Source organism: Pelecanus crispus, chromosome 7, assembly GCF_030463565.1.
Source record: "Pelecanus crispus isolate bPelCri1 chromosome 7, bPelCri1.pri, whole genome shotgun sequence".
Classification (NCBI taxonomy): Eukaryota; Metazoa; Chordata; class Aves; order Pelecaniformes; family Pelecanidae; genus Pelecanus; species Pelecanus crispus.
In genome coordinates, this window is record NC_134649.1 from 22665978 (window position 1) to 22690467 (window position 24490).

The 24490-nt window shown below is 52.7% G+C and overlaps 3 protein-coding genes across 4 annotated transcripts; 2 read left to right on the plus strand and 1 right to left on the minus strand.

Moving 5' to 3' along the window:
* The first annotated feature begins 771 nt into the window (after positions 1 to 771).
* Positions 772 to 5299, plus strand: FAM219B (family with sequence similarity 219 member B). The gene is made up of 6 exons (XM_075714196.1): positions 772 to 891; positions 2119 to 2221; positions 2509 to 2599; positions 3014 to 3091; positions 3375 to 3423; positions 3982 to 5299. Exons 1-6 carry the CDS (start codon positions 772 to 774, stop codon positions 4138 to 4140), a joined length of 600 nt encoding a protein of 199 aa, XP_075570311.1. The 3' UTR covers positions 4141 to 5299.
* Positions 5300 to 5966: 667 nt separating this feature from the next.
* Positions 5967 to 8570, minus strand: MPI (mannose phosphate isomerase). 2 transcript variants are annotated; one of them, XM_075714318.1, is made up of 7 exons: positions 8530 to 8570; positions 8076 to 8276; positions 7851 to 7992; positions 7500 to 7682; positions 7225 to 7398; positions 6871 to 7079; positions 5967 to 6393 (listed from the first exon to the last, which is right to left on the minus strand). In XM_075714318.1, the coding sequence occupies exons 2-7, from the start codon at positions 8268 to 8270 to the stop codon at positions 6175 to 6177; spliced, it is 1122 nt and encodes a 373-aa protein (XP_075570433.1). In that variant the 5' UTR covers positions 8271 to 8276; positions 8530 to 8570; the 3' UTR covers positions 5967 to 6174. The 2 variants fall into 2 exon arrangements, with proteins under 2 accessions (XP_075570433.1, XP_009484683.2); XM_009486408.2 differs by lacking the exon at positions 7500 to 7682.
* A 1165-nt stretch (positions 8571 to 9735) lies between these two features.
* Positions 9736 to 24234, plus strand: SCAMP2 (secretory carrier membrane protein 2). Its single transcript, XM_075714689.1, has 9 exons — positions 9736 to 9792; positions 15791 to 15871; positions 16535 to 16624; positions 17625 to 17742; positions 18497 to 18625; positions 19144 to 19303; positions 19811 to 19912; positions 21669 to 21786; positions 22831 to 24234. The coding sequence occupies exons 1-9, from the start codon at positions 9736 to 9738 to the stop codon at positions 22975 to 22977; spliced, it is 1002 nt and encodes a 333-aa protein (XP_075570804.1). The 3' UTR covers positions 22978 to 24234.
* The last annotated feature ends 256 nt before the right edge of the window (positions 24235 to 24490 follow it).

Consider the following 24490-nt stretch of genomic DNA (forward strand, 5'->3'; position numbering starts at 1 on the left):
TTTGACTGATGTGGTAGCGGTGGCTTGTGTGATTATTTATTTTTGCTTGGGGAAAAGAAAGAAACAAACTGTAAACATGCTCTCCCAAGAGAGTACTACATGTAAGAGCTTATAAACCATTATTTGCCTGGCAAAGCATGGCCCGTGGCCTTGCCCAAGCACCTAGCTCCACCTTGGGGAAGGGAAAGGTAATGACCTTATCTGGAGGGCATGGTGACCCTCTCTCCCTGCCCTTGGAGCAGTAATTTCCCGGTGATGAGGTCGGGGCCTAAGGAAGCCTCCAAGGTGGACGTGAGGGGCATGCTCTTGCTGCAGTGCTGGCACAGGCTATTGTCTAGCAGGGCTGGGAATTTGCTCTGGGACAGATGTTGCTTTGATGAGCCAGTTTTCGGGGAAAAAAAAAAAAAAAAGGCGGGGGGAAGCAAAACTCCTTTATTTTATTATTTTTTTCTCCCCAGAAAAAGGGAATTTTTCAGGCAAAACATTAATTCAGGTAGGGAAGTGGTTCCCCATGGCACAGCGGGTCATGGCACAGCAGGGGCCGTGTGCGGTGGGGTGTCCCGGTGTCCCGGTGTCCCGGTGTCCCGGTGTCCCGGTGTCCCGGTGTCCCGGTGTCCCGGTGTCCCGGTGTCCCGGTGTCCCGGTGTCCCGGTGTCCCGGTCCGCATGCGCGGCGGCGGGGCGCACCACCTCCTCGCCTCCCATTGGCTGGGCTCCGCCGCCGCGCGCTGCCATTGGCGGACAGGCGTGGTGGGCGGGGCGGCGGGCGGCCATGGCGGCGGGCGGCGGCGGTGGCAGGGCTGGTCCCGGTCCCGGTCCCGGTCCCGGTCCCGGTCCCGGTCCCGGTCCCGGTCCCGCTGCGAGCAGAGCCGGCGGGCGGCGGGGACCGGCGGTACGTGCGGGGCGGGGGGGAGTAGGGGCTGGGGCAGTGTAGGGTATGTGCGGGGGGGGTATGGGGCTGGGGTATGTGCGCGGGGGGTGGTATGGGGCAGTATGGGGTACGTGCATGAGGGGCAGCGCAGGGCTGGCGTATGCGTATGGGGCAGTATGGGGTATGTACATGGCGGTGGTATAGGGCTGAGGTATATGCATAGGGGCAGTATATGGCTGGGGCATATGCACGGAGGAGCAATATAGGGCTGGAGCGCATGCATTTGGCTGCGAGGGGCTATAGGCGTGGAGGCACAGTGTAGGGCAGGGGCAGTGCAGAAGCAGAGCATGGAGGGGGGCTGTATGGGAAGGGGTATAACATACAAGAAGGATACGGGGATGCGGGCAGAAGTTTGCTGCCTGCCCGGTTAATCCTGCTGGCTCGGGCGGCCCCAACTCCGTACGGAGTTATTCCCGTGTGTAAGGCTCCGTGCCTTGCTAATTAGCCTTGCTAATTCCGGTTTAAGACACTGATGCTAATCCTGGTTATGTTGTCCGATCACCACCCCAGGTCCTCTGTGGTGTTTCTTCATTAACTGTTTCCTCTAATTCCCCATCCTTCCTGCACCAACTCTCTGCTCGTTTTCTGACTGCTTGTCTATTTTCTTTATTAGTTATTATATTTGTAGAACTTTTTTCCTGCCCTTTGTCATTTAGCAGTGCTGGCTTTCCTTGACAATAAATGCCTTACAGACAGGGGAGGCTTTTCCTTAAAGCCCTGTCAGACCTGGTTATATGACACTGCTTTCCTTTTAATGATGTGGGTTTATTATTGCATGGGGAGAAGCTTGAAAGGCTCAAAACCTGTGGAGAAATTAAAGTATCCTTATATTTTATTTGATGAACCTGCTAGTGAAATCTCCTCCATCATGTCATCTCCTGAGTATTACTGGAGTTAGGCTTGCAAAGAAACTGCTGGTGGCCATGTGCACTTTTAATTTAGGATCGCCATTCCCAGATAATCCCTTCTGCTAATAGATCTGCTTACTCCTTTTCCTCTTCCTCCTCCGGCTGCAGTACAAGGCTGGGGAGGAGGAGCCATCCCCTCCCAGCTCTCCCCAGCCGACGTGGTGGCAGATTTCCCTGGTGATGTTGAGCTCCCAAGAATGACCAGATGCTCTGAGATGACTCTGTTTTACTTCATCCCCATAGAGAGATGCTCCTCAATTTGCTTCTTTCCCTTTTTTAGCTGATTTGGGCTGAAAACAAGAGGCTGAACAAGGTGACGGATGCCGTGGAGAAAAGGGGGCCGTACATCATGAGCAAGGCTCCTTCCATTCATGCCAAGCTGCGTAAGTGATGCTTGGTGTCACCCCAGGGACTCTGCTGGGATTTGGGGCGTCATCTGCACCTCTCACCCAGGGCGGGAGTGACCGAAAGCCTTTTTATTACTTGGTGAGATAAAATCATAAAAAAACCCATAAAAACCCATAGGTGTTGCCTATGGAAAGCACTGCAATGCCCCCATGCTCTTCCTAGGACCCACCTGCAATGCCATGCCCCGCCTTCGTCCCCCGAAAAAAAGACCCTTGGGGAACCCTTGCGTATTTTTACCTCTGCCCCTGTGCTTGGCTTTCAGAGAGGCAGCGCGAGCTGGCGAAGGCAGCGCTGCGAAGGCAGGGGCTGCTGGGGGGACCCACGCCACACCAGCCGAAGCTGGCGGCTAAAAGGTCTGATCCCATTTTTCTTTTCCCGAGATGTATTTTTCACATTCTTTGGGGAGACTGGCAAACTCGGAGGATTAAAAAATGAGTTTGGGACTTTAGTCTGCTGGCTCTGTTGTGGCCAGCAAGCATCTGATACAATAAAAGATAGCACTTTTCCTGCAAAAGTTAGGAGTTGCTCTAGCAGGGGCCATGCTCCTTCTTCTCTTTGTTTTGGGGATGGTTTGGTGTTAAGGATTTAATCGGATACCTAGAGCTTAGATGGAGTTTATTCTTAGCTGGTGGTGGCCCTGGACAATGCCTGGGGGGGAAGGGACATTCAGGACTGGGATTCCTACCCTGGCTCCTCAGGCTATCAGCTCGGTGGCTCCATTTCCACACCAAAATGTCTTACGGGCTTGTTCCTCTGCTTTCCGGCAGGTCGGTGAAGTTTAACAAGGGCTACACAGCACTCAGCCAGACAGCGGATGAAAACCTGGTCTCCCTCGATTCAGACAGGTGGGGACTGGGTGAATATCCCAGGATTTTTGTGGGGGGAGGGGGGCGTTGCAGGCTCAGGGCTGGCTTTTTTTTGGGATTGATTTTCCTTGTCAGTTGCAGAGCATCCCCAATTGCACTGGGGACTTCTCAACAGCGAAACACTCCTTTTGTCCCAAATTTAACAGCTCCCTTGGGGTTACACTGCTGGCTCCCTTTCCCCCCCCACCGAGGTTCCCTTGTCTGTATCCCAGGCAAAGACACTGCTTCTCAGCTGGCTCTGACCGTTTCCTTCTTCTCTTAGTGACGGAGAGCTGGGATCCAGATGTTCCTCAGGCTACTCCTCTGCCGAGGCAAGTCCAGGGGTTTGACCCAGACAGCACGGTCCCCGCAGGTTCCCTCACCCCCATTACAGCTCGGGGTCTGTGTAGGGGCTGAAATGAAGCATCACCCTAGGGGGTGTGCACGTGTGTGTCCATCCCACAGAGCTCTGCTTTGCAAGCTGCTGCCTCTGCTGCCTGATACATTTAAGCCATGCATAAATCTCCCTTTTGCAAGCCCCAGTTGGCTGTCACTGCTTTATCCTTTGCACCTAAAGCATTGTGTACCCCCAGACCCTGCAGCAGGGCAGCTAAAGAGCTCCATCATACAAGGGTGTTGCAGCCCGTGGGGTGTTTTGGAGTGCATGGGGTGTGTGTCGGGGTGCTGCAGCCCAGGAAAAGCTCTTTGGTCTTTTGCTTTCATCTTCTCTGCTCTGGCTGTGCTGCTTCTCCCCGTGCAAAGCCACTGGAGGGAGGACACGATGCCCTTCTTGCTCACAGCCCTACCCTTTGCAAGCCCTGGGACTTAAATTTTAACTAAACTGGGGTTAATTTTAAGCAGCTCTGCCTCTTTTATTCCCGCCCCCGCAGCAGGTGAACCAGGACCTGAGCCGGCAGCTGCTGCAGGATGGGTACCACCTTGATGAAGTTCCCGATGATGAAGATCTGGATCTCATCCCCCCAAAACCCATTGCATCCTCTTCTTGTCCCTGTTGTTTCGGAGAAAATCTCTCCTGTGTGATCCAGTAGACGCCACTCAGCTGAGGCCGTGCAAGAACAGGTCAAAGCCAGCATTTCCTTTGTCCCATGGGATGGTTGTTGGTGTCCGTGTCCCACACCGGTGCAGTGACAGAAGGACTGAATGATGCTGTGATGCTGCTTGTGGTGAGCAGCAGCAGCCAACCAACCCCAAAGGACTTTTCCTTACATTCAGCAATATTAGGGAGAGAGGTGGCATGGCAATGTTTAGGTGGCCTGGATGGGTCCTGTTGTCTGGGTGGGGTGGGGAGGGAGGAGAGGCAGAGCCCAGGCACCTCCATGAGGGTATAAAGGGAAGGATCTGGGAGGTGCAGCAGCAAATGCTCTTTGGTTTGCCTGACTTCCTCTTTTCCTCCTTTAATTGGCCATGTCAAGGATTAGGACCTGGCTCCAGACATGGGCTGCCCACCTAATGAAGAGGTGGTTGATGGTGGGGTCAAACTGCCATGGTGTGGGACTGGGCTTGGAAGCTCTGAGACTCCTTTTCTATTTATTTTTGCTTTAGTCACCTCTCCTCCCTGGCAGGCTGAGGCCAAGCCAGTGAGGTTGGGGTCAGCTGGCAGAGAGCTGCTTCACTTACCTATCTTGTGCTGCTTGCAGTTAATTGCTGCTGGATTGACTCCTCCCAAAGCCTGAGCTGACCTGAACCAAAGATTGCTGCTCCGGTGGAGAACATAAGATGGGGAGAAGCCCAATGGAGCAGATTGGGGCAGGCTGCTGAGCTCTAAGCATCTGCATTTATTGTATCCACCAGCAGCTACCGCTCAGGCTGGGACTTCCCTGCTTTCTGCCTCTCAAGGGACCTATTAAGTCCATCGGTTCTGGGTTTGGCACTAATGGCTCGTTCCAGTTCTCCCCAAAGCTGCTTTGATGCAGGCAAGAGGCAGCGGAAAACCCCTGTGCCAGCTCTGCACGGGTCCCTTTGGATGCAGATTTGGGGTGGATGGAGAGTCCACCTGCTGTGAACCTTAAAAGCTGCCTTAAATCATGGTCCTGCCGTACTACAGAGAGGACAATCAGCTTCTTATAAAGAAACCTTATTTAAATATTTGATGTCTAGAGACCTGAACTGTGGGGTTGTTTTTTGTATTTTCCTTGTTCAAGGGAGCACTCAATAAACTGGATCTCATTACTCATAGCATGTACTGGTGCTTTGGCAGGGGGCTGAGCCCGCCTTGCCCAGCAGCCCCACTCAGGAGGGCTCTTTCCCTGATGCCAGCACATTTTCAGAGCAATCTGGTTTCCATCACGTTTTACCCCATTGTCCTGTTTCCCTGCAGAGCTGCCATGTTGCTCAGGCTGATGCAGGGCAATGCAGGGAAGGTCACAGTCAGCACTGGGGGGGTGCTGGAGCTGCTGCCAGCCTCCATTTCTGGTCCCCAAGCCCTGCAAACACCACGGCTTCTTGCCACCCTCCTCCTGCTCCCTATACCATGCTGCCCTGCACAGAGGACAAAGTCACCACTTTATTCACAGCACCGGAGGCTCTCCAGCTCCATCACCCTGCCAAGCAGCCCCCTTTTACAGCTGGGGAAGGGGTGATGTGGCTCAGAGAACTGCCTGCCATTGGCCAGGCTCAGGAAGAGCCCACCAGGCACCCAGGAGCAGCAGAAAGCCTCAGCATCACATTCGCAGGAGGGAGCAGCAGCAGCTCCTAGAAGCCGGGCAGAGATGCTCGAGACCTGGGGTGCAGACCTCAGGCCTCCCTGCTGCTTCTCGTTGAGAAGGAAGGGGAGAAAAATAAAATAATAAAAGGAGTCACCATATGGCATTAGCAGCACCCAGAGGGGATGATGCTATGGGGATGTGGCTAACGAGCTACGAGGGGAGATGTTCCTCCTCTGCCCGCTCTGCTCCATGCCACGTCCAAGGAGTCTATTCGTGGAATTGCTCTCTATACATTGGGTGTGGGCTGTTTGGGGGGTTTAATAGATGGAGGGGAAACTTCCAAGCAAGATGACTTTGCCCAGGCCAGTTTCTATCTACTTGAATGTGGAGTGATGGGGGAAGGTGCCCGGGTCCCGCTCAGAGGAGGCAGCAGGCTCGGAAGAGAAGCATCCCATCTGGTGAGGAGAGGTGGAGGGAGATGCTTTCGTTGGCAGAGATGAAGAGCACGGAGCCACGACGCAGAGTCATTTCGGAGGCTGCAGCCGTGGAGGTGCCCACAGCAGTCCCTTGGATCACCAGCAAGATGCTGGCAGAGTCCACAGCAGAGACGAGGTACAGCTTGATGGAGGGGGGTATCTGCAATGGAAAGGGTCACCGTGGCTTGAGTCTCCCACAGATTTTCTTCTTTTCAAAGAGCTGGAATAGGGTCATCCCTGTTCCCACCCTGCAGCCACCTTTGCTGTGCCCAGGCCACCCCATGCCTGAGGCAGCCCAAACCCAGGGACCTCAGCTTAGCTGAGGACACGCAAGCTGCATCCCCGAGACCTCTTCCTGGTCCTCCCTCTGCCCGGAGCTGCTGGAGAAGGTGAGTGAGCTCCAGGCAGGGGGAACAGAGGAGGGAGAGGAGCCTCCCCAAGCATCCCCAGCAGCCCGAAGCATCCCCAGCAGCTCCAAGCATCCCTCCATCCTCCCTGGAGCACTAGCTACAAGGGTGAGCAAACCCATGCCAAGAAAACCCCAGCCAACACCAAGATGTCCTACCAAGAGCACAGCCAAGGTGGGAGAAAGATGGTGTCCCCTCTGCATCCCCAAAGCAGACCCGTCACTGCTCACCTCTATCCTCATGATGGCAAAGTCTGGCACGGGTGGGTCATAGAGGTAGACGCTGGGGTCGAGCTGGCTCTGCGTGGCCGGGAAGATCTTGGAGCTGCTGGGTGCCGGCGTGTAGTTGAGCATCTCGCACAAGGTGAGGACGTCGATGAATTTGGGTGTGAGCCCAGCACGCACCGTGTTATCCGAGCACGCCATGCACTCCACACAGTCTGCAGGGCCAAGGCAGCTCTGTCAGCCCACCCCAGCCTTCCCACACGTCCTGGGGGGGGTCCAACCTTGTGCAGGAGACCGTGGCCACCCTGGGGTACAGTCCCTGCGGGGTCTCGGGTTAGGAAAGCCCACCATGATGCTCACCTCCATGCAGATAGGCGTGGGGCTCATTTGCTCCCAGGAACATGGCTTCCCCTGGCTCCAGCCTCACCAGGTTAAGGAAATAAATGGTGAAGCAGCCGATGTCCCCCGGGTACTGGGAGTGCAGCCGCAGCAGCAGGTCCCCATTGCTCCCTGATGTGTCCTTCCCTTCCGCCACTGCATGGGCAGAGACCAGGCACAATGTTGGGGAGGGAGCTGTGGGAGTGCCCCATCCCCTCAAAACAGTTCTAGAGGATTGTAGTGGGCAGAGGACCCACCTTCCTGGGAGATCCTCTTCACCAGCATGTTCAGCTGGTCGACGAAGAACTTCTTCTCGCTCTTCATCAGGCGGGTGAAGCAGACACGGAGGGCGGCCGAGACACCCCGGGGGTCATCGCTCCCACTGCGCTCCAGCTGCTCCGCTGCCACCTCCCCAATCAGTGCCCGCAGCTCGGGGACAGCTGCCGGGGTAGCCAGCTCATGTCATCCCCGGCAGCCATCACCACGGGGGGGGCCCAGCACCCCCATCCCAAGGTATCACAGCCACCATCCTCACCCTGAACCCACCGCAGGGAAGGAAGGTGGCATCGGGGTCCGACCTCGCAACCACCCTCCATTGCCATCCTTACTCTGGAGGAAGGAGACGATCTCCTCCACCGGCCGAAAGCCGCACAAGCCTTCGAAGGGGGTGAGAGCGATGGCCATTTCAGGCTTGTGATTGGTGTCAGGATAGTGCTCGGGGAACTGGGCGTGCAGCTTCGCCGCCAGCTCCTGGAGAGGAGGGCAGAGGAGCTGGGTGACCTCCCCAGGGACACCAGGTCCAGCCAGAGCTGCCCCCCTGGGGTTCTCCCTACCTTGTTGGGGTGTGCCTGGATAGAGAGAGCAGTGTTGACTGACAGCACCTTGAAGAGGAAGGGCAGACAACCCTGGAAGGCATCCTTCACCTTCGCTCCCAGGCAGGCAGGGTTGTCAGTGATCCACTGGCCCAGGGTCTTTTGGGGGATACGGTTATCCCGGATGATGGCGTCGCCCCGGGGGTGCGCGCCCATCCAGAGCTGTGGGAGACAGACAGACGGACCCCTGAGCTGGGCAGCCAATGGGATGACTTGGGCTTTTCTCAAGGCTGTTCAGCCCCGGAGGCGATTGATGCGGCCAAGGCAGCTCCCTTGGGGGCTGAGTCACGCCGGGCTTCTCCTCTCCTCCCCCCTGGAGCTCCAGGCAGGGGAGCCGCAGCCGGTTGGGATGGACACACAGATGGGATGGACACACGGCCAGGACAGACATACGGATGCAAGGCCGGGTACTCACCTCTGCGTAGGGCCGGTCGGGCTGGATCTGGATCAGGGGGTCGCTGCTGGCCAGCAGCTTGGCCACCTCGCTCCCCATCCCCACCTTCCCCCAGGAGTAGCTCTGCACAGCACAGGAGAGGGGGAACACTGCGGGAGGGAAGCCAGACGTTGGCGGGGGGCAGAAATAACCTTCTGCCTCCCAAAACCCTCCGAGGCACCCCGGTGGTGGGGCTGTGAGCCGGGCAGCCCCAAGCCCTCCGGTACGGGATTGGGGGGGGGGAGGGCAGGGGGACACCGAGGGCTGTAGGAGGGAGCGTGTACTTTTGGGGGAGGCAATTTTAAGTCATCATATAGGGGGCTTAGGGGTCCCCGTCCCCGGGCGGCGGGGAGGGGTCTCGGTGCCTCTGCCCACCGCCCCAGGGGCCCTCGGGGGGGGCCTCCATCCCCGTGGGGGTGATCCACCCGCCCACCCACGGGTCCTCATCCCCACGAGGGTGCCCACCCCCCTGGGGACAGCCTGCGGGCCCACGGGTCCCACACCCACCGGGCAGGCGCCCTGCCCGCCCGGGGTGCCCCCGGCCAGCCCCCGCCGCCCTCCGGGCCCCGCTCACCGCGGATCTCCGCCATGGCTCGGCACGGCACGGCACGGCACGGCACGGCACGGCAGGGCAGGCCGGGAGCCGTAGTCCCGCGGCGGCGGATCCGGCGGCGGCACCGCCTCCCCCGGCCGGGCTGGGCGGGGCAGCGCCCTACGCGCACCCTATAGCGGCCATAGGGGAGCGCGCTATGGGGCTGCGCGGCCGGCGGCGCCCGGCCCGAGCACCGGCACTGCCCGCCCGCGCGAAGCCCTGCGGGGCCAGGGGGCGGCGATAGGCGCGGCTATAGGGGACACTCTATAGGGGACGGGCTGTGGGCCCTATACAGACACCCTCCCTCCCTCCCCCCTTCCCCCCCCCCGCCCCCGTCCCTCTACGGGGGGGAGAGCGCAGCCCCACCCACAGGGTAACCTCCCCCCCGCCCTATGAGCGGTGGCCGCCGCTGTGACGTCACGCGGTCCGCCCCGCGGGAGCCGCCCGTCCCGGCGGGGTCAAAGCGCCTGCGCGGTGGGCGGGTCGATCACGTGGCTGGCGGCGCAGGTGCCCCGGCTGCCCCGGAAGTACCTGGCGCGGCGGCGGCGGCGGCGGGAGCGCGGAGCGGAGTAGCAGCAGCAGCAGGGACCGCGCCCATGTCGGGCTTCGACACCAACCCGTTCGCCGACCCGGTGGACATCAACCCCTTCCAGGTGGGCACCGGGCCCGGGCGGCCCCTTCCTCCCCCTGCCCGGCCCTCCCCTGCCCGCCGCCGGGACGTGGCACTGACTGAAGCGTCGCTGGCCAATGGCGGCGACGCTTCTCCCTGCCGTGGCCAATCAGGGAGAGAGGGCGGGCTTAGGGGGGCCGTGCTGCGGGGCCGGGACCCCCGAGCCCTCCGGGGTCGTCCTGCCCCCCGTCGCCTGTCCCCCTCTGTTCGCGGCTGGGGGCCCCCGCCAGCCGGGGTCCCCGCTCCCCGTCCCCAGCCCCCCGAGCTCTGCTCGCTGGCGCTGGGAGCCCTGCCCGCCGTCGCTCCCTTGAAGCCCTCACTTCTTTTCCCCCCCTCCTTTCGAGGAGGGGTCTCACGTCGTCCTGTGCTTCGAGCCCCAGTCGTCCCCCACCTCTCCAGGCCTTGGCGAGGGGGTTCAGCGCCAGTGGGCCGCCCCTGCCTCGGAGGATGCTGAAACAGTTGCAGATGCCTAAGTTGTAGAGGCATTAAAAATAAAAGGTCTCTGAGGGGGGGGAAAAAAAAAAAAAGGAGGTCTCTCCAGTGAGAGACCTCTCTTGGTCGTGCTACATGATGGTCTAACTGACTGTTGGGTCTCTTTGGGGTCTGTTTTTAATGTGCTGTAACGTCGGCTCTTAAAACTGAGCCCATAAGGCAAAATGCATCCTTTGGTTGTGGTTTTTAGGGACCAAAGCCTTTGAGGCTATTGGAGACTTTGTCTGCTTTCACTGGGTTTCTCCTCTGTGGGATTAACCTCTGTGCTCTGAAACGTGGGGTCGTTTACACAGGGAGTTGGCTGGGAACGGCCTCTCAGACCTGACTCGTGGCAGTGGTGTGAAAACGAGCGTCTGGGCTTTGACTTTCATCAGTGAGCGGCCGCAGATGCTGCCTTACCTTTGCTGTTTGGCTGGGATGTAATCTGCAGGAAGGGGTGATTTCCTGACCTCTGATTTCGTGGCCAAGCCAAAGCGAAACTGTTTGTTGATCAGGCTCAGTGTTTTGAGGAATCAAAGTGAAATTGGAAGAGAAAAATCCTTTCTCTCCCTCACCTTCATTTTAATGTTCTCCCGTGTGTCTCGGGAAGGTTTTGGATGACCGTGTTCCTGTAATATTCCTTCCATGGGGGGAATATAGGGTGGCTCACACCTACAGTCGCTGTTCCTGTAGGGATTTATTCCTTCAGCACTGAGGAAGTAAATATTCTGTTGCTTTATGCACGTTACAGCTGCCTTGGTATCTGACTGAACAGGGCTGCGCTCTCGTTTTACTCACTGTTTAAACAAAGAAGAGTGGATGGAATTTACAACATGTAACTTTGTCAGGCTTATGACAGAGTACGTCACACAGCGGGTGCCCCTGTGGCTGTCTGATGGCTCTTTGGAGCTACAGCTGGTCTTTGTGGCAGGTTTTATATCCTCTTCTCAGGAGTGTGAGGTTTTGCATTCATCTTTGTCCCTTTTTTTTAAAGAAAAATTTCCCCAGTCATCAGCAGCTGGATGTGAGGAATCTCTGACTGCTGCTGCCTGGAGCCTTGAAGACTTGTCTTTCCAATTTGAAAATGACATCTCACGATGTAGGACAGTGCTGCCCCAGTCTAGTAGATCTGATGAAACAAGCCCATTCTCTGCTGGGGTTTGGATCCATGTGCTGGCTCAGTGCTGTGCGTGGCCGGGGAGATGGTTTGTCTGCCTGGCAGGTGCTGACATCCCTTTCTACGCTCTGGAGGTTTTGCTGAAAGACTAGAAGCGTCTTCACCCTCCCAGCCTTGTCACACTGGTGCATACCTCTTGGGCAGAGCAGCAGGGTTGTCTTTCCTTATTGTAGATCCTAGTATAGCACTCCATACTCTGCAAATCCTGACATAACTCTGAATCTTTGCCTTTTAAGGAGACTTTGTTCGTGATGTTCAATAAACTTGGTATAAAATAAGCTGGTTTGGTCCTGTTAAAAATATCGCTGGCTCTTCTTTCTGTTACTTATTATAACCGGTTAAGGAGAGGTGATTAACTGCCTTCGTTTATTCAGTAACCTGCTGTAAGTGGCAGCTACCTCCAAAACTTTGATGCAAGCTTCAGGCAGGGCTGGAAACTTCCATCCTCTGTAGAGATATTGATGATAAAATCCTTGAGGTTTCTCTCAATGCATGTTCCAGGCAGTGGTGGTGCTTGAGGTCCTGCGCTGGTGGCTGACTGCAGGGCTGGTGATGTTTGGGGCAGGTACTGTGATATTTAGACAACCAAGTTAAATTCCAGGTGATTTGCGTTTGAGTTCTCTTGCCTTGATCTCATCTAGAGCGGCATCTCATTTTGTTTCTTTAACTTGTGCGAACAGAAAGAAACGGAAGAATATTCTTCTTGCACAAACCTGTTGTATCAAAATCTTCCAGCAGCTATGTCAGCTGGCGCAGTGTAACAGCAACTTCCTATTTGCATTAAACACTGTGTTTGAAAAGTTTTAATCTTCATGTCAGTGCACTTTGGTCCAAACATGAAATTATTCTGCACTGGGGAATTTAAAGTTATGAAAAATGACATCAGGTATCCCTACCGCTTGTGGAAGTGATGGTAGGAAGGGCAACAAATGGGGGTCTGCTCACTGGCATTCTGCAGATCAATCTAATAATTGACTTGTGAGCATCAAGTTTGTGGCTGAACATACTTATTAAATGAAACGGAATAGCTGGAGAAGTAAGAGAGCCTTCAGGCGCTCAGGTTCTTCCTTAGCTCTGAAGCAGGAAACAAGTTGAAAAGAATTGCTTGAGTTTAACTGTGGATCCTAACAACTAAATCCTCTGAAAGGAAAGGCACGTGGGGCCCTTGGAGCAGAGAGGAGAGCGCCGTTGCTTCCTCAGAGGAGGAGGGACAGCCGGGTAACATGGCTTCAAGTGGTTCAGTGGCTGAATTAAGTCCCTGTTTCCCTGTCTCACAGCATAGAGAGTCAGGTTTGTGCTTGTTTCAAGAAAGTCTTTTAGTCTGTAGCTTGCAGAAAATAACTGTAAAATGTGAAGTTTGTGAGCTGCTTCTCATTCATCTCCTCTGCACTTCTTGTGCTTACTCATCCTTCACGCTGTGTAGTCCAGGCTTGCGGAAGCTGGTGCCTTTGTATCACCCTCTGTTTCACAGCTGCTGTTTTCCTTCCTGTCCTATCCAGGGCACAGAGACACATGTCCAAACACACTTCAGCTTTGTTGCAAATTCCCTGCTCTTTGTAGATCTATTTTAGACACGCTTGCACAATAGCAAGCAAGTTAAGCTGAGCTGCCTTGCCTTGGTTGTCCTGCCTAATTAAGTAATTTTTTTTTAAGCTACACAATAAGATGAGAGGTCATCTCCCTTTGAAATCAAACTGTTCTGCAGCTGGAAGCAGTGAAGCAGTTGTGCTGCTCTCCCTGCCCTGCTCAGGCCACTGGCAGCCTACACTTCCCATAGCAGTGCTGTGCTGGTCAGCTTAATTTAGGAGCTTTCTGTTTGAATGGATGTGAGTGATGGGAAGAGAAAAATGTGTGGTTTGCTTCAGCATGCTAGTGTTTCTCCTTATTTCTGAGCACTTTCCTACCAGCCTGACCATTCAAGCTCTGCAGATGGTTATGCAGCCTCTGCTTTCTTCTTCCCATACCTTTAAGGGAGTTTCTCTTCCTTGTGGAGTCGTCATCTGCTGGACTTCAGTCAGGCTGGGACCTCACCTGGTCTGGATTAAAGGGTATTGTGCTAGCACACAGTACCTATCATGTGTTAACTGACTTGTAAGCTTGTGTCAACAGCCTGTGCATCTGCAAAACTGTTTAAGCTAAAGACTCCAGAGGAGTAGATAGTGAAATAAAACCTGTGCCTTGAGTCCTTACAGTCCTTATTTACAGTGTGGCGGTTTGGCTGATGCTCCCCATTTTTTTACAGCCCTGCCTGGCTGGGGAGTTGTACTTCATCAAGCAGCATCTGAAACCTCCTCATCTGAGATCCCTCAGCCCTGGGTGATTCATAAACTAGTGCAACCTGTTGCGTAGGGAGTGCCCGCTATCGAGGAGATGTGTGAAGTTACTCATTAACTCTCCTGTATGCATCTTGCTCGGCAGAAGGCTGTGCTAAAACCCTGGGGAATGGCTTCAGCAGGTTGCAGACAAGCCAAATGACTTTTCTGCAGCACATGGACTCGGTCAGCCTCTGCATGCCTTGATTGCTCGCTCTTACCTTGTCGCAGCCTCAATTGCTTCTCACCCCATTAACCACAAAATTAAAATGACTGATCTTGAGACACAAATTGCTGGGGGAGGGAGGGATAAAAAGCCGCTTTTTAATTTTTTTTTTACCCACACCCAGCTATCATGTTGCCAGGCTGTTCTTGCAGTAGGATTTCTGCGTTCAAAAAGTACCTTGTTTCTCTAATAACTGGGGTGAGAAACACTCCAGAGGTCCAAGTCTGGCTATTAAAGAGGGTTCTTTTGTGGAAAATAGTGTGTATAAAAGAAGAAACAAAAATAGCTAAGTGTGTTGCAGGTGAGGGATGAAAGGATTTTTTGGCAGAGGTGCTTTTTTTTTTTTTTTTAAACAGTCAGACTATTTGATGGAGACAAGTAGGAGATGCTGTGAGTACAGGTGAATGCAGCTGTTATGCTGGCAGAATTAAGACCTTCAAAAGTAATTGGTGTCATACCTCCAGCTCAGCTTTCCTGGGTGTTTTGCCTTTTCAGAGCCATCATTGGCATCTTAGCTTGCTGGTCCAAATGCCCTGGGTGGCAGCTGACACCTATCAGCCAGGACCAGTTGTACCTGGAAACTCATTTTGTGAGGCTCTGCTGTGCTTTGTGGATCACTCACTTTGTGGTGCAGGTGAGGTCTGGGAGGCGGTCCCAGGTGTCCAGCAACTCTCTGACTGTGGGTGAATGAAGCTGTGTCCTGCTTCAAGTCTGTGGAAATTAGGAATAACTCGTTGTAGGTAAGCGGAAGTATCTGCAGAAAGGGCTCCTGTGCCAAAGGCTTGTTGTAGTTCTTCAAATATACCTCTTGGCTGAACAGGAGATTACTTCTGCCCACATATCTTGCCTTGCTGATAGTCATTGCCTTTAAAAATTTAAATTCGTTGCCAGCCAAGGCTGTCTGCCTGTGGCAGGGGTGCATTTCGCCCCATCCTGTTCATAGAATCATAGAATGCTTTGGGTTGGAAGGGACCTTTAGAGGTCATCTAGCCCAACCCCCCTGCAGTGAGCAGGGACAGCTTTAACTGGATCAGGTTGCTCAGAACCCCGTCCAACCTGACCTTGAGTGCTGCCAGGGATGGGGCCTCCACTACCGCTCTGGGCAACCTGTTCCAGTGCTTGACCACCCTCATTGTAGAAAACTTCTTTCTTATGTCTAGTCTAAGTCTATTCTTCTTTAGTTTAAATCCATTATTCCTTGTTCTGTCACAACAGGCCTTGCTAAAAAGATTCTTCCCATCCTTCCTGTAGGCCCCCTTTAAGTACTGGAAGGCCTCAATAAGGTCTCCTCGCAGCCTTCTCTTCTCCAGGCTGAACAACCCCAACTCTCTCAGCCTGGCCTCATAGGAGAGGTGCTCCAGCCCTCGGACCATTTTTGTGGCCCTCCTCTGGACCCGCTCCAACAGTTCCATGTCCTTCTTGTGCTGAGGGCCCCAGAGCTGGACGCAGTACTCCAGGTGAGGTCTCGCCAGAGCAGAGCACGGGGGCAGAATCACCTCCCTCGACCTGCTGGCCACGCTTCTTTTGATTCAGCCCAGGATTCGGTTGGCTTTCTGGGCTGCAAGCGCACATTGTTGGCTCATGTCCAGCTTTTCATCCACCAGTACCCCCAAGTCCTTCTCCACAGGGCTGCTCTCAATCCCCTCATCCCCCAGCCTGTATTGATATTGGGGGTTGCAGTTCCGGGTGCAGTTCCCAGTTAACAAGTGAATGGAAGGTAGGCAATGGGGATAACATATAAGCTAATGATGACCTGTGTCCGATGCTGATTTATTTTTACTCTCTCTTCTTTCAGGATCCCTCAGTGACACAGCTCACAAACACTAGCCAAGGTGGCTTGGACGAATTCAACCCCTTTTCTGAGAGCTCCCAGCTGGTATGTGCCATGTGTCTTTGTGCTGGGTATCTTTGTGGTGGTTTTAGCGCTGTAGAAGTTCCCTTGGTAGGTGCAGCTTAAAAGAAAAAGAGTGAGGAGTTTGCAGCTGATGTTCCCATGGACAGTAGTTCCTTGCATGCGTGGCAAGGTGCAAGCGACTGCTCCTGCACTGGAGCACTGATAAACTCCGAGCTCTCCACTTGCATGGAACAGCTTCTCTCAAACTTGCTGCTGGCTCACAGTAAAGCTATATGAAATGTGAAGGGGAAGATGTTTTGAGGCAGGAGGCATCAATATTTACTTGGTCTCTGGGTTGGGAGCTGAGCTGCTGTGGAGATACCATTGATAGATCGCTGCAAGAACTTCGTTCTTATTTCCTGGCTGCTGCAGTTTGTGAGATGGGAAAAAGAGAACAGGAAACCAGGATAAAGTGATATTTGTGGTTTAAACAGCTGATCAAAATAATTTTTGTTTCTCCTTTGCCTAATAGCAGTAATCCTCAGGTGCCACTCCCCTGGTGCATTAAGGAACTAACAAACTTAAAAACTCAGAGTTGCTTCCTGCTAGTGCTTTCTGTTTTAGTAGCATTAAAACTTGAACTGTCATCTGCTAAAAGAAGCCATATGTAATGGTTTTGCCTTGTTGCTTATGATTTATATGCAGACAAATGCAGCACGGACGACGCCAGCCACGCAGCCCTCTGGCCGCTCACAGCCGGCTGTTCTGCAGACATCCGTGGAGCCCACTCCCCAGGTATGGCAACCCTTTGCTGCCACCTTCCTGAGACCTGGGCTGGAGAGTGTGAAGGAGCTCCCGTGGGCCTTTAGAGGCATGTGGGAATAGGAGGGGAAAGGAGTTCTCTGGGGTTGGGTGTGGGAAGCTGCAGGTGATCTTTTAAACTTCCATTTGTACCTACCTTGCGAAGCAGATCTCTGTAGGGAATATGTACATGCAATTCTTTTTATGCCTTTTCCCTGACCCTCTGGTGGCAGAGCTCACTTTGCCTTGCATCCTGTTTGCTCTGGCTTCCTTCTGCAAACACCGAAATGTATCCTGCTAATGCTTTTAGCTTAGTTCTGGTGACTGGTTAGACAGGCTCGGTTCCAGGAGTGTTAATGCAGTCTAGCTATACATTGTAGCCACTGCTTAGACCGGCTAGCAAGTACCCGGGCTACCAGGACTACCTCATCCAAAGAGCAGAGAAGCTGAGGTTGCTAGGAGAAAGGCTCAGTTCTCACAACAGCAAACAGGTAGAAGAGATGCTGAAGAGGTGTGGTAGATGGCTGTCTTGCTTTTCCTTTGAACCTCCTCTTCCACCTGGGAAGGGAAGTGTCCTGGTAAACTTGGGAGTCCTGCTCACTGCTCTGTTGCAGGGCACTTAGAACAGTGAGGCAAACTGTGAGGTAGAATAAGCTGCAAGAAAAGCATAGCTTTGAAAGGGAAGGGTGTAGAGGATGGGCAACAGGCTGGATAGCCTCTTGAGGGCTCTTCTAGCCCTATCTTCCCGTGGGATAAGAGAGGAATATCTGGGTGGAGTTCTGCATTGATCTTGATTTTTGTCCTCCAGCAGGTAAGGCAGAAAGCCTCAAGATGTTTCACATCAGCCACTGATATTCAGCTTTCAAATTGTCCTCAACCCTTGCTATTGAATTGCCTTTGCTTCTGTTCCAGTTTGGCATCTGGTGTGTTTGCTGGTGGTATTGCCACTGCCTTGGTTAGGAAAGGACTTACCTTTTTCTTCCCCCTAATTTAGGCTGTGGCTGCGGCAGCACAGGCTGGCCTTCTCCAGCAGCAGGCAGAATTAGAGAGGAAGGCAGCTGAGTTGGAGAAGAAGGAAAGGGAATTGCAGAGTAACGCAGCCAGCATTAATCGTGAGTAGTGCTTCCTGCCCTGCCCACAATGAGTGTGATGCCCAGGGAAGCCTGCATCACTTGGTTTGTCAGGATTTGGTGAAGGCTCAGCCAGTCCAAGTGTATGCAGCTTTTTACAAGTTGTGTGTCTTTCCTCTAGTCCTTCACAGCTGTGGCAACCCTCTTGGGACTGTACCTGTCATCCCGTAACTTACACAGTGGGAAACAAGCTCAGAGATGAGATGCTGGAGACCAGCTCTGGTGGGTCTCTGCCCTTGAGCGTTCTCTCAGCATCTGCACTTGGCCACGTTAAGTTCTTCAAACACCAGTTTTGTATCTGTGTCTGAGCTGTTGTGTGATGCTTCCACATTAAGGCTTTTCACTGAGAACAAGTAGAGCTTTTTTTTTTCCAGTCTTGAGGCTCTCTTAAACACAGAAAAACAATATTTTCCCCTAATCTTGGTTTTAAATGGCTGAATCTGGACTTGCAGTGCTGAGTGATGATGGCTGTGATGGCCCTTTGGCCATTGTAGGGGAATTCTGCCTCCCATGGAGGAAAGCCCTCAAACTGGGCTGGTCTGTCTTGCTGCTGCCAGCAGATTTAACACATCACTGCTGTGCTGCCTACTCAAACATAGTTATTTACCAAGACCTAGCCTATTCCAAGGTTTTAATGTCAGTATATATGAATGGCTACTTGCAAATTATGGTGTGTTAACTAGCCTTTCAGTGAGAGAAGAGCAAGTGAAGAACTGCTCCTTTCTCCTTTCCACAGCAAGGCAAAACAACTGGCCACCTCTTCCCAAGAAGTGTCCGATCAAGCCATGTTTTTATCAGGATTTTTCTGCAGACATCCCAGCTGACTACCAGCGGATATGTAAGATGCTGTATTACTTGTGGATGCGTAAGTAATAGCTTGAACTGCAATAAAAACTCTTTCTAAGATTCTGTATCAAATGCCAAACTTTTACCCTTGCAGACACCACCTACAGAATTTACTGTGGGTCAAATAATGTCTCCCTTCCTTTTTTATGAAGGCAAATGTAAAGGACTCCAAGTTTATGCTTTGGGAATCGCTCATTCATGATGGAATTTTGATTGTTCTTTAATGGAGACTTTAACAACTCTCCTGAGACTCTGAAAGACAGTGGATAACACAGTTCAGAGACTGGGTGCAAAACAGTCTCAACTGTATTTGTCAATTTTGGTGCTCTGAAAAGATTTAAGATTTGGTTGTAAACAGCAGTATCCGATGAAGTTCTTGGGTTAATCTCCATTTTCCTTTCAAGGGAGGCAAGGAAATTAAATGGCCCAAAGTCTCCTTAATTTCTGTAGAGCTCCATGTGTTCAGTCAGAGGTTAGGGATGCTGCTGAGTTTTCCAAGAACTTACTGATGCTTTTTCTCTCTTCCATCCTGAACAGTGCATTCGATTACCCTGTTCCTAAACCTGCTTGCTTGCCTGGCATGGTTCACAGTCCAGAATGAAAGAGGAGTAGACTTTGGTCTTTCGATCCTGTGGTTTATTTTATTTACTCCTTGTGCCTTTCTCTGTTGGTACCGACCAATTTACAAGGCTTTCAGGCAAGTACTGTTTTCTTCTGTAACGGGGATGTATCTTTTAGTGTGAGAAACTTTTTGGTTTTATCTGTTCTGGTTGTATATTGCCTGCAGGATTTTTCCAGCTCTTTGCATCATTAAATAGATCAAACCCACATATTGGAAGTATCTGATGGAACTTAGTTACGGTGGTCCTTTCTCGTCTTGAAATCCAAGCCTAGCCAATCATAGGGTCCTACTTTTTTTATTCATTTCTGAGAAACTGTTTGGTACATTAATGTGTCAAGCACACTGTGTGCGTTAAGGAAGCTGCTTTCAGCCCATCTTGCACTGGGCAGAGCAGTGATTTTGTGATATACAGTGGACATGTTGTAAGTTGTGTTGCTGCATAAGTTGCTCCTGAAATCACCTCCCCTCAGCAGCTTTCCCCAGGAGAAAGGAGTTCACTGAAATTGTTTCCCTCCTCTTAGAGAAGGGAGTCTGCAGGGATCATGTCCCTGGGTTTCACTCCTGCTGCCATCTCTTCTGCAGGTCTGACAGTTCCTTCAGCTTCTTCGTCTTCTTTTTCATCTTCTTCTGCCAAATAGCAATCTACATCATCCAGGCTGTTGGCATTCCTGGCTGGGGAGACAGGTAAGCTTGGCTTCATGGGCTGCTGTGCCACAGCCCGGCATGGATGCTCTTTCTCACCAGGGCTGTGACTGTCGGAAGCTTTGGGTTCCAATTCTGATAGCTGTCTGTTTTCTCCTGTGGCTTTCCTCTCTTACCTGATACACAGCTTTGGCAGGTCCCAGCTGGGCTGCCTCTCTCCTCCGCTCTTTCTGTCCTAGTCCCAGCAAAGGCACGTACCTTTGCTGCTGCTGCGGGCCAGCACTGAAAGAAGTATGTGAAATCTTCTACACCTATTCTGCCCCTTCCCCCTCAGTTAATACATATAATACTTATCCCTTCTTGATGCTGAGCCTCTAGTGTTGACCGCATCTGCCTTGTGTTAAAGTGGAGCCTTCCCTGATGGAGGCTGTAACATGGGGGTGAGGGATCTCTGTCTGACCTAGAGTCTGGGTACGGCTCAACTTGATACTGCTGCTAGCAGCTCGATTCTGTCTGCAAACTCTTCCTGAATTTCTCTTGAGTGTGTTGTTGGTGGGCTGTGCTTCAAAAAATAAGCAGAGAGGGTTTTATCATCCGTGTTTCTTGATGGCATTGTACAGAAGGGTGAGTCTGGGCTTCTGGCGTGGGTCCAACAGGCTTCTTGTCAGCAGTTACCCCTTGCAGTGAAAGCACTGGCTTTCTTTTCGCCTTGCTGCGTTGGCCGCAGATCAGATTCCTGAGTTACTGTGAACAGTAAAAAGGTTAACAGCTAGTGGTTTTTTCTCCTGAGGGGGAGCCTTCAGGTGATGAGCATGGTGAAACTGTGCTCTATTTTTGCCCGCTGCCTGCAGAACGGCTCATGGGCAAAGCTGTCCTTGTGCTCCCTCCCCTGCTAGCTGGTGCTGCCTTAGTCATGGGGGACTGGGAGGGGGCAGTCTGTTTTTAGTCTGAGTCTGGAGAGCATGCGTTGAGCTTTCTGCTATGTTTCCTTGAGCCAGACAGTGCATTTATTTTTGGCTGTAGTGCATGGTGTGCCTTTCTGCTTCCTTGTAATGAGAAAGAAGTTGTGCAGCACATTGAATGGGACGGTTTGGCTCAGTTGATTCCCTCTCTCCTGGTGGCACACAGCTTGCTTGGTTTAGCAGTTGGAAAGATTCCTTTCTCCAGCACCCAGGAGGGTGTTTTGAGTGAGGCATCTTGGTATTTTCGCCCACAGCCAAGCATTGATAATTCCCAGCATCCTTGCTGCCCTTTCCCTTCAACAACTGCCAGTTTCTTCCTTTCTGTAGCTCTTTACTTCATCCCTTCCTTCCTTCCTTTTCCTCCCCCTCCCAACACTTACATCTCTGGCCATGCAGACATGACCTCTTTTTGAGGTGACATGTAGGTCTAGCTCCAGATCTGCTAGCTGATCTCTTCCAATTTAGATGTACCAGCCTATCTTTACACTACTTGGCTGAATTTTGAGAAAGTGTTTGTGGAAGTGACTTGATTTATGACAGTGCCAAGGGTATTGATTGCTGCCTAAGGCAGGGTGGGCCAGGGGTGTAACAGGTGGGGGGAGCATGATTCTCTTGTGTAGAGGTGGATTGCTTCTAAAAATGATAATGGAAGTTCTGGCCCCCAGACAAGTTCCTGGATGAGCTCTGGGTCCCTGTTACCACAGCCATTATATTTGGGTTTGCACTTCCCTGTAACCTTCCACCAAGGCTCTTGTGCAACCGCTAGTGCCTCTTCTCCATCTCATCCTGTGAGTCAAATGCTCAGCAGGCTCACCCCGCTCTCCTCTCTCTTGCAGCGGATGGATCGCGGCGCTGTCTGAGCTGCATGGGAACCTGGCAGTGGCTGTTATCATGATGGTGGTGGCAGGATTCTTCACGCTGTGCGCAGTTCTCTCGCTCTTCCTCCTGAAGCAGGTGAGTGGCTTGGAGGCAAGGCGAGGTCTTGGCTGAATCGCAGATGTGCAAGTCAGGCTGTTCCCAGGGTATCCTAGGGTTGCCACCTCCTCTCACCTGTCTGGGGATTAGCTTGCTTTTGAAGATATAATTGGGGTGCTGTCAGGTCAAATGCTAATTAAAGTATTTTTTGCTTGTACTTCCTGCATTGATGCCAAGTTGCTTGAACGCTAAGGGGACTTGCAGGTGGGAAAGTAGCATTTGCAGAGGGAACAAGAGGCCCAGATGCTTCAGTAAGGCATGCCATTAACCATGCATGTTAGTATAAAGGAGAGAGTAGTAAGGCTTGCTGTGTTGGCTGCTGTCACATATTAAATAGTCCAGAGAAGATGGCCTAAATGTCACCCTCCTCAAAAAGACATCAAATTTCTTGCACCTCCCTTTAGCTGTCTGTCCAGAGCTGGCTGAGCAGAGAAGGCCATTGCTTTGTTTGGGTATCGAGGGCTTTACAAGCACTGCTACCACAATGTTGTGGGACTTTTCAAAGCCTGGTGGGATCCAAACAAGTGCCTTTCCACTGGCTCCCAAACACAAGCCCTGCTTCCTCTTTCTGATTGTCCACACAGGGGTTGCATTTCTGCAATTAACAGCAGAAATGTAGCTTTGGGGAAGGCAAGGACAGACTGAACTGGTCCTGTTTCTGTTACTTACTCTTCCTTTTTTCCTAAATTGTATCTTGAAGGCAATACCTGATGCTCGTAGTTGCAGGCACCTTCAGGTCCTGTCCTTCAAGTGTCTGTAAATGCAGGGGTTAAGTGTCCATACCATCACAGTGCAGGGAGAGGAGTTTTTGGTCTGATACCTGCCATTTTGCTGAGACCTCCACATTTTACCACAATCGATGGTCTCCTGAAATCTGCAGCATCATGTGCTGGGTGAGATAGAGCCAATGGCTCCAGCCCATTCTCTCTAGCTGCCAAGAGAGCTGGTTAGCGATGGGGCCAAGGAAAAGCAAGCAGCAGCCTGTACCTGCAGGCCGATTTTTCTTTTTCCTGTGTTTTCCAGGTGCATTCCCTGTATCGGCGCACAGGAGCCAGTTTCCAAAGGGCCCAGGAAGAGTTTTCCCAAGGCATCCTCACCAACAGGAGCTTCCAGAATGCAGCCGCTGGAGCCGCCTCCTCAGCCGCACAGAGTGCTTTCCGGGGAAACTAGCCCTTCCTGGGGCTGCCTCCCCCTCGCTTCCTCTGCCATCATCACCCCAACCTTCATTTTTTTTTTCTAAAGATGCACTTTTGGGGGGTACCATGTTAGCTCTGTGGTGCCGACTCCAGATGAGAAGAGGTCTGGTTTTTTAGCTTCAGCGGGCCTATGTTTATAACTGTTAGTTTTCCCTGTCTTGTTTTAGGGCATGGGGAGATAGGGGAGACATTCTCTGAAGCAAATATGTTTCTCTGTCCAGGACATACAGAGTGTTTGTCTTCCTCCCCTCACCCTGTCTGTAGCAGGAAGGCAAGGGGAAGCAGGTTTTTGATTTTACTCTCTGTTCTATTAGCCTTTGCTATGAAGAATTTGATTATCTGCTGTTTTGGGGGGGTTTTGTAACTTGCATGTAGTTCATGTCATTAATTTTAAGAGCAGAAACTGTACTTTTGGTTTATTACACTTACACGATGCTGCATTTTGACCTCTTAACTGCTTGGCTTCCTGAGAGTTGGGGTATTGTGGCACAAAGGAAAACCTGGGAGCAGGGGGGTTAGAGAGCAGGGGAAATGTCTCTCTCCTTCACCCCCCTGTGGCAGATCCGGCTCCCACTTCCACGAGGATCCTGCAGATGATGGCCCTCGGGGCTGCTGTGCCCTTTTGCCAGCACCCACAGCCCTGGACACCAGAGAAGGGGAGAAGGGAGTCTTCACTGTGGCCTTAAACCAGGGGAGGGAGGGGAAAAGGGATTTTTGTTTGACTTGCCAGATCTGCTGTTCGGAAGCCGCGGCACTGAAGATGCTGTCTCAAACACCACGTGGTGTCTGCGATGTCCTTCTCCAGCTAACCCTGAGAGCCTGCCAGCCAAGAGCATGAATGAATTTTTCTCCAGGGACAACTCCTCCCACATATTTTTTCTTTTTTTTTTCATCTGGGAAAGAACTGGTTTGATGTGTTTAGCTTCAAAAGCTGTGTCCTGAGATGGAATGTCCCTCTGGATGTGGATGCGGTGCAGGGATTGACGTGCCGGTTGTGGCAAGGCGTGATGGGGACAGTTTCCTCTGCCCCAGCCCTGTGTGGGAGGGGGTTTCACTTGCAAACTTGACTTTGTGCTGCCTCTTGCTGTCCCCTCCTGCCCAGGGAGGGGGTTGGATTTTGTGCCCCCATCCTTTGCTGACAGAGCGTGAGCTGGGGGTCTGCCTGGTGCCCTCCCAACTTCCTCATCCAGAAATCGGCATTTTTACACCCCCTTCCTCATGTATTATTTTTTTTTTTCCCCCGCGTCTGATCTTTTCATGTTAAGAAAGAAAGAAGTTAATAATAAAATGTATATGTGCTCAAAGCAAAACTCCCCCTCCTGTCTGCGGGGGGCGTGGCCGGGGCTGGGGGCGTGGCCGGGGCTGGGGGCGTGGCCGGGGCTGGGGGCGTGGCCGGGGCTGGGGGCGTGGCCGGGGCTGGGGGCGTGGCCGGGGCTGGGGGCGTGGCCGGGGCGCGCCGGGAAGGCGGAAGCGGGGCCGGGGCGGGC

Coding starts and splice junctions, on each gene's coding strand:
- FAM219B (XM_075714196.1), top strand. CDS start 772: ATGGCGGCGGGCGGCGGCGGTGGCAGGGCTGGTCCCGGTCCCGGTCCC. Junction 892..2,118: donor GCGGGCGGCGGGGACCGGCG/GTACGTGCGGGG, acceptor TCCCTTTTTTAG/CTGATTTGGGCTGAAAACAA. Junction 2,600..3,013: donor CCGAAGCTGGCGGCTAAAAG/GTCTGATCCCAT, acceptor GCTTTCCGGCAG/GTCGGTGAAGTTTAACAAGG.
- MPI (XM_075714318.1), bottom strand. CDS start 8,270: ATGGGCGCGCACCCCCGGGGCGACGCCATCATCCGGGATAACCGTATC. Junction 7,399..7,499: donor GAAGAGGATCTCCCAGGAAG/GTGGGTCCTCTG, acceptor CTGCCCATGCAG/TGGCGGAAGGGAAGGACACA. Junction 7,080..7,224: donor CCACGCCTATCTGCATGGAG/GTGAGCATCATG, acceptor TTGGCCCTGCAG/ACTGTGTGGAGTGCATGGCG.
- SCAMP2 (XM_075714689.1), top strand. CDS start 9,736: ATGTCGGGCTTCGACACCAACCCGTTCGCCGACCCGGTGGACATCAAC. Junction 9,793..15,790: donor TGGACATCAACCCCTTCCAG/GTGGGCACCGGG, acceptor CTCTTCTTTCAG/GATCCCTCAGTGACACAGCT. Junction 16,625..17,624: donor CCGTGGAGCCCACTCCCCAG/GTATGGCAACCC, acceptor CCCCTAATTTAG/GCTGTGGCTGCGGCAGCACA.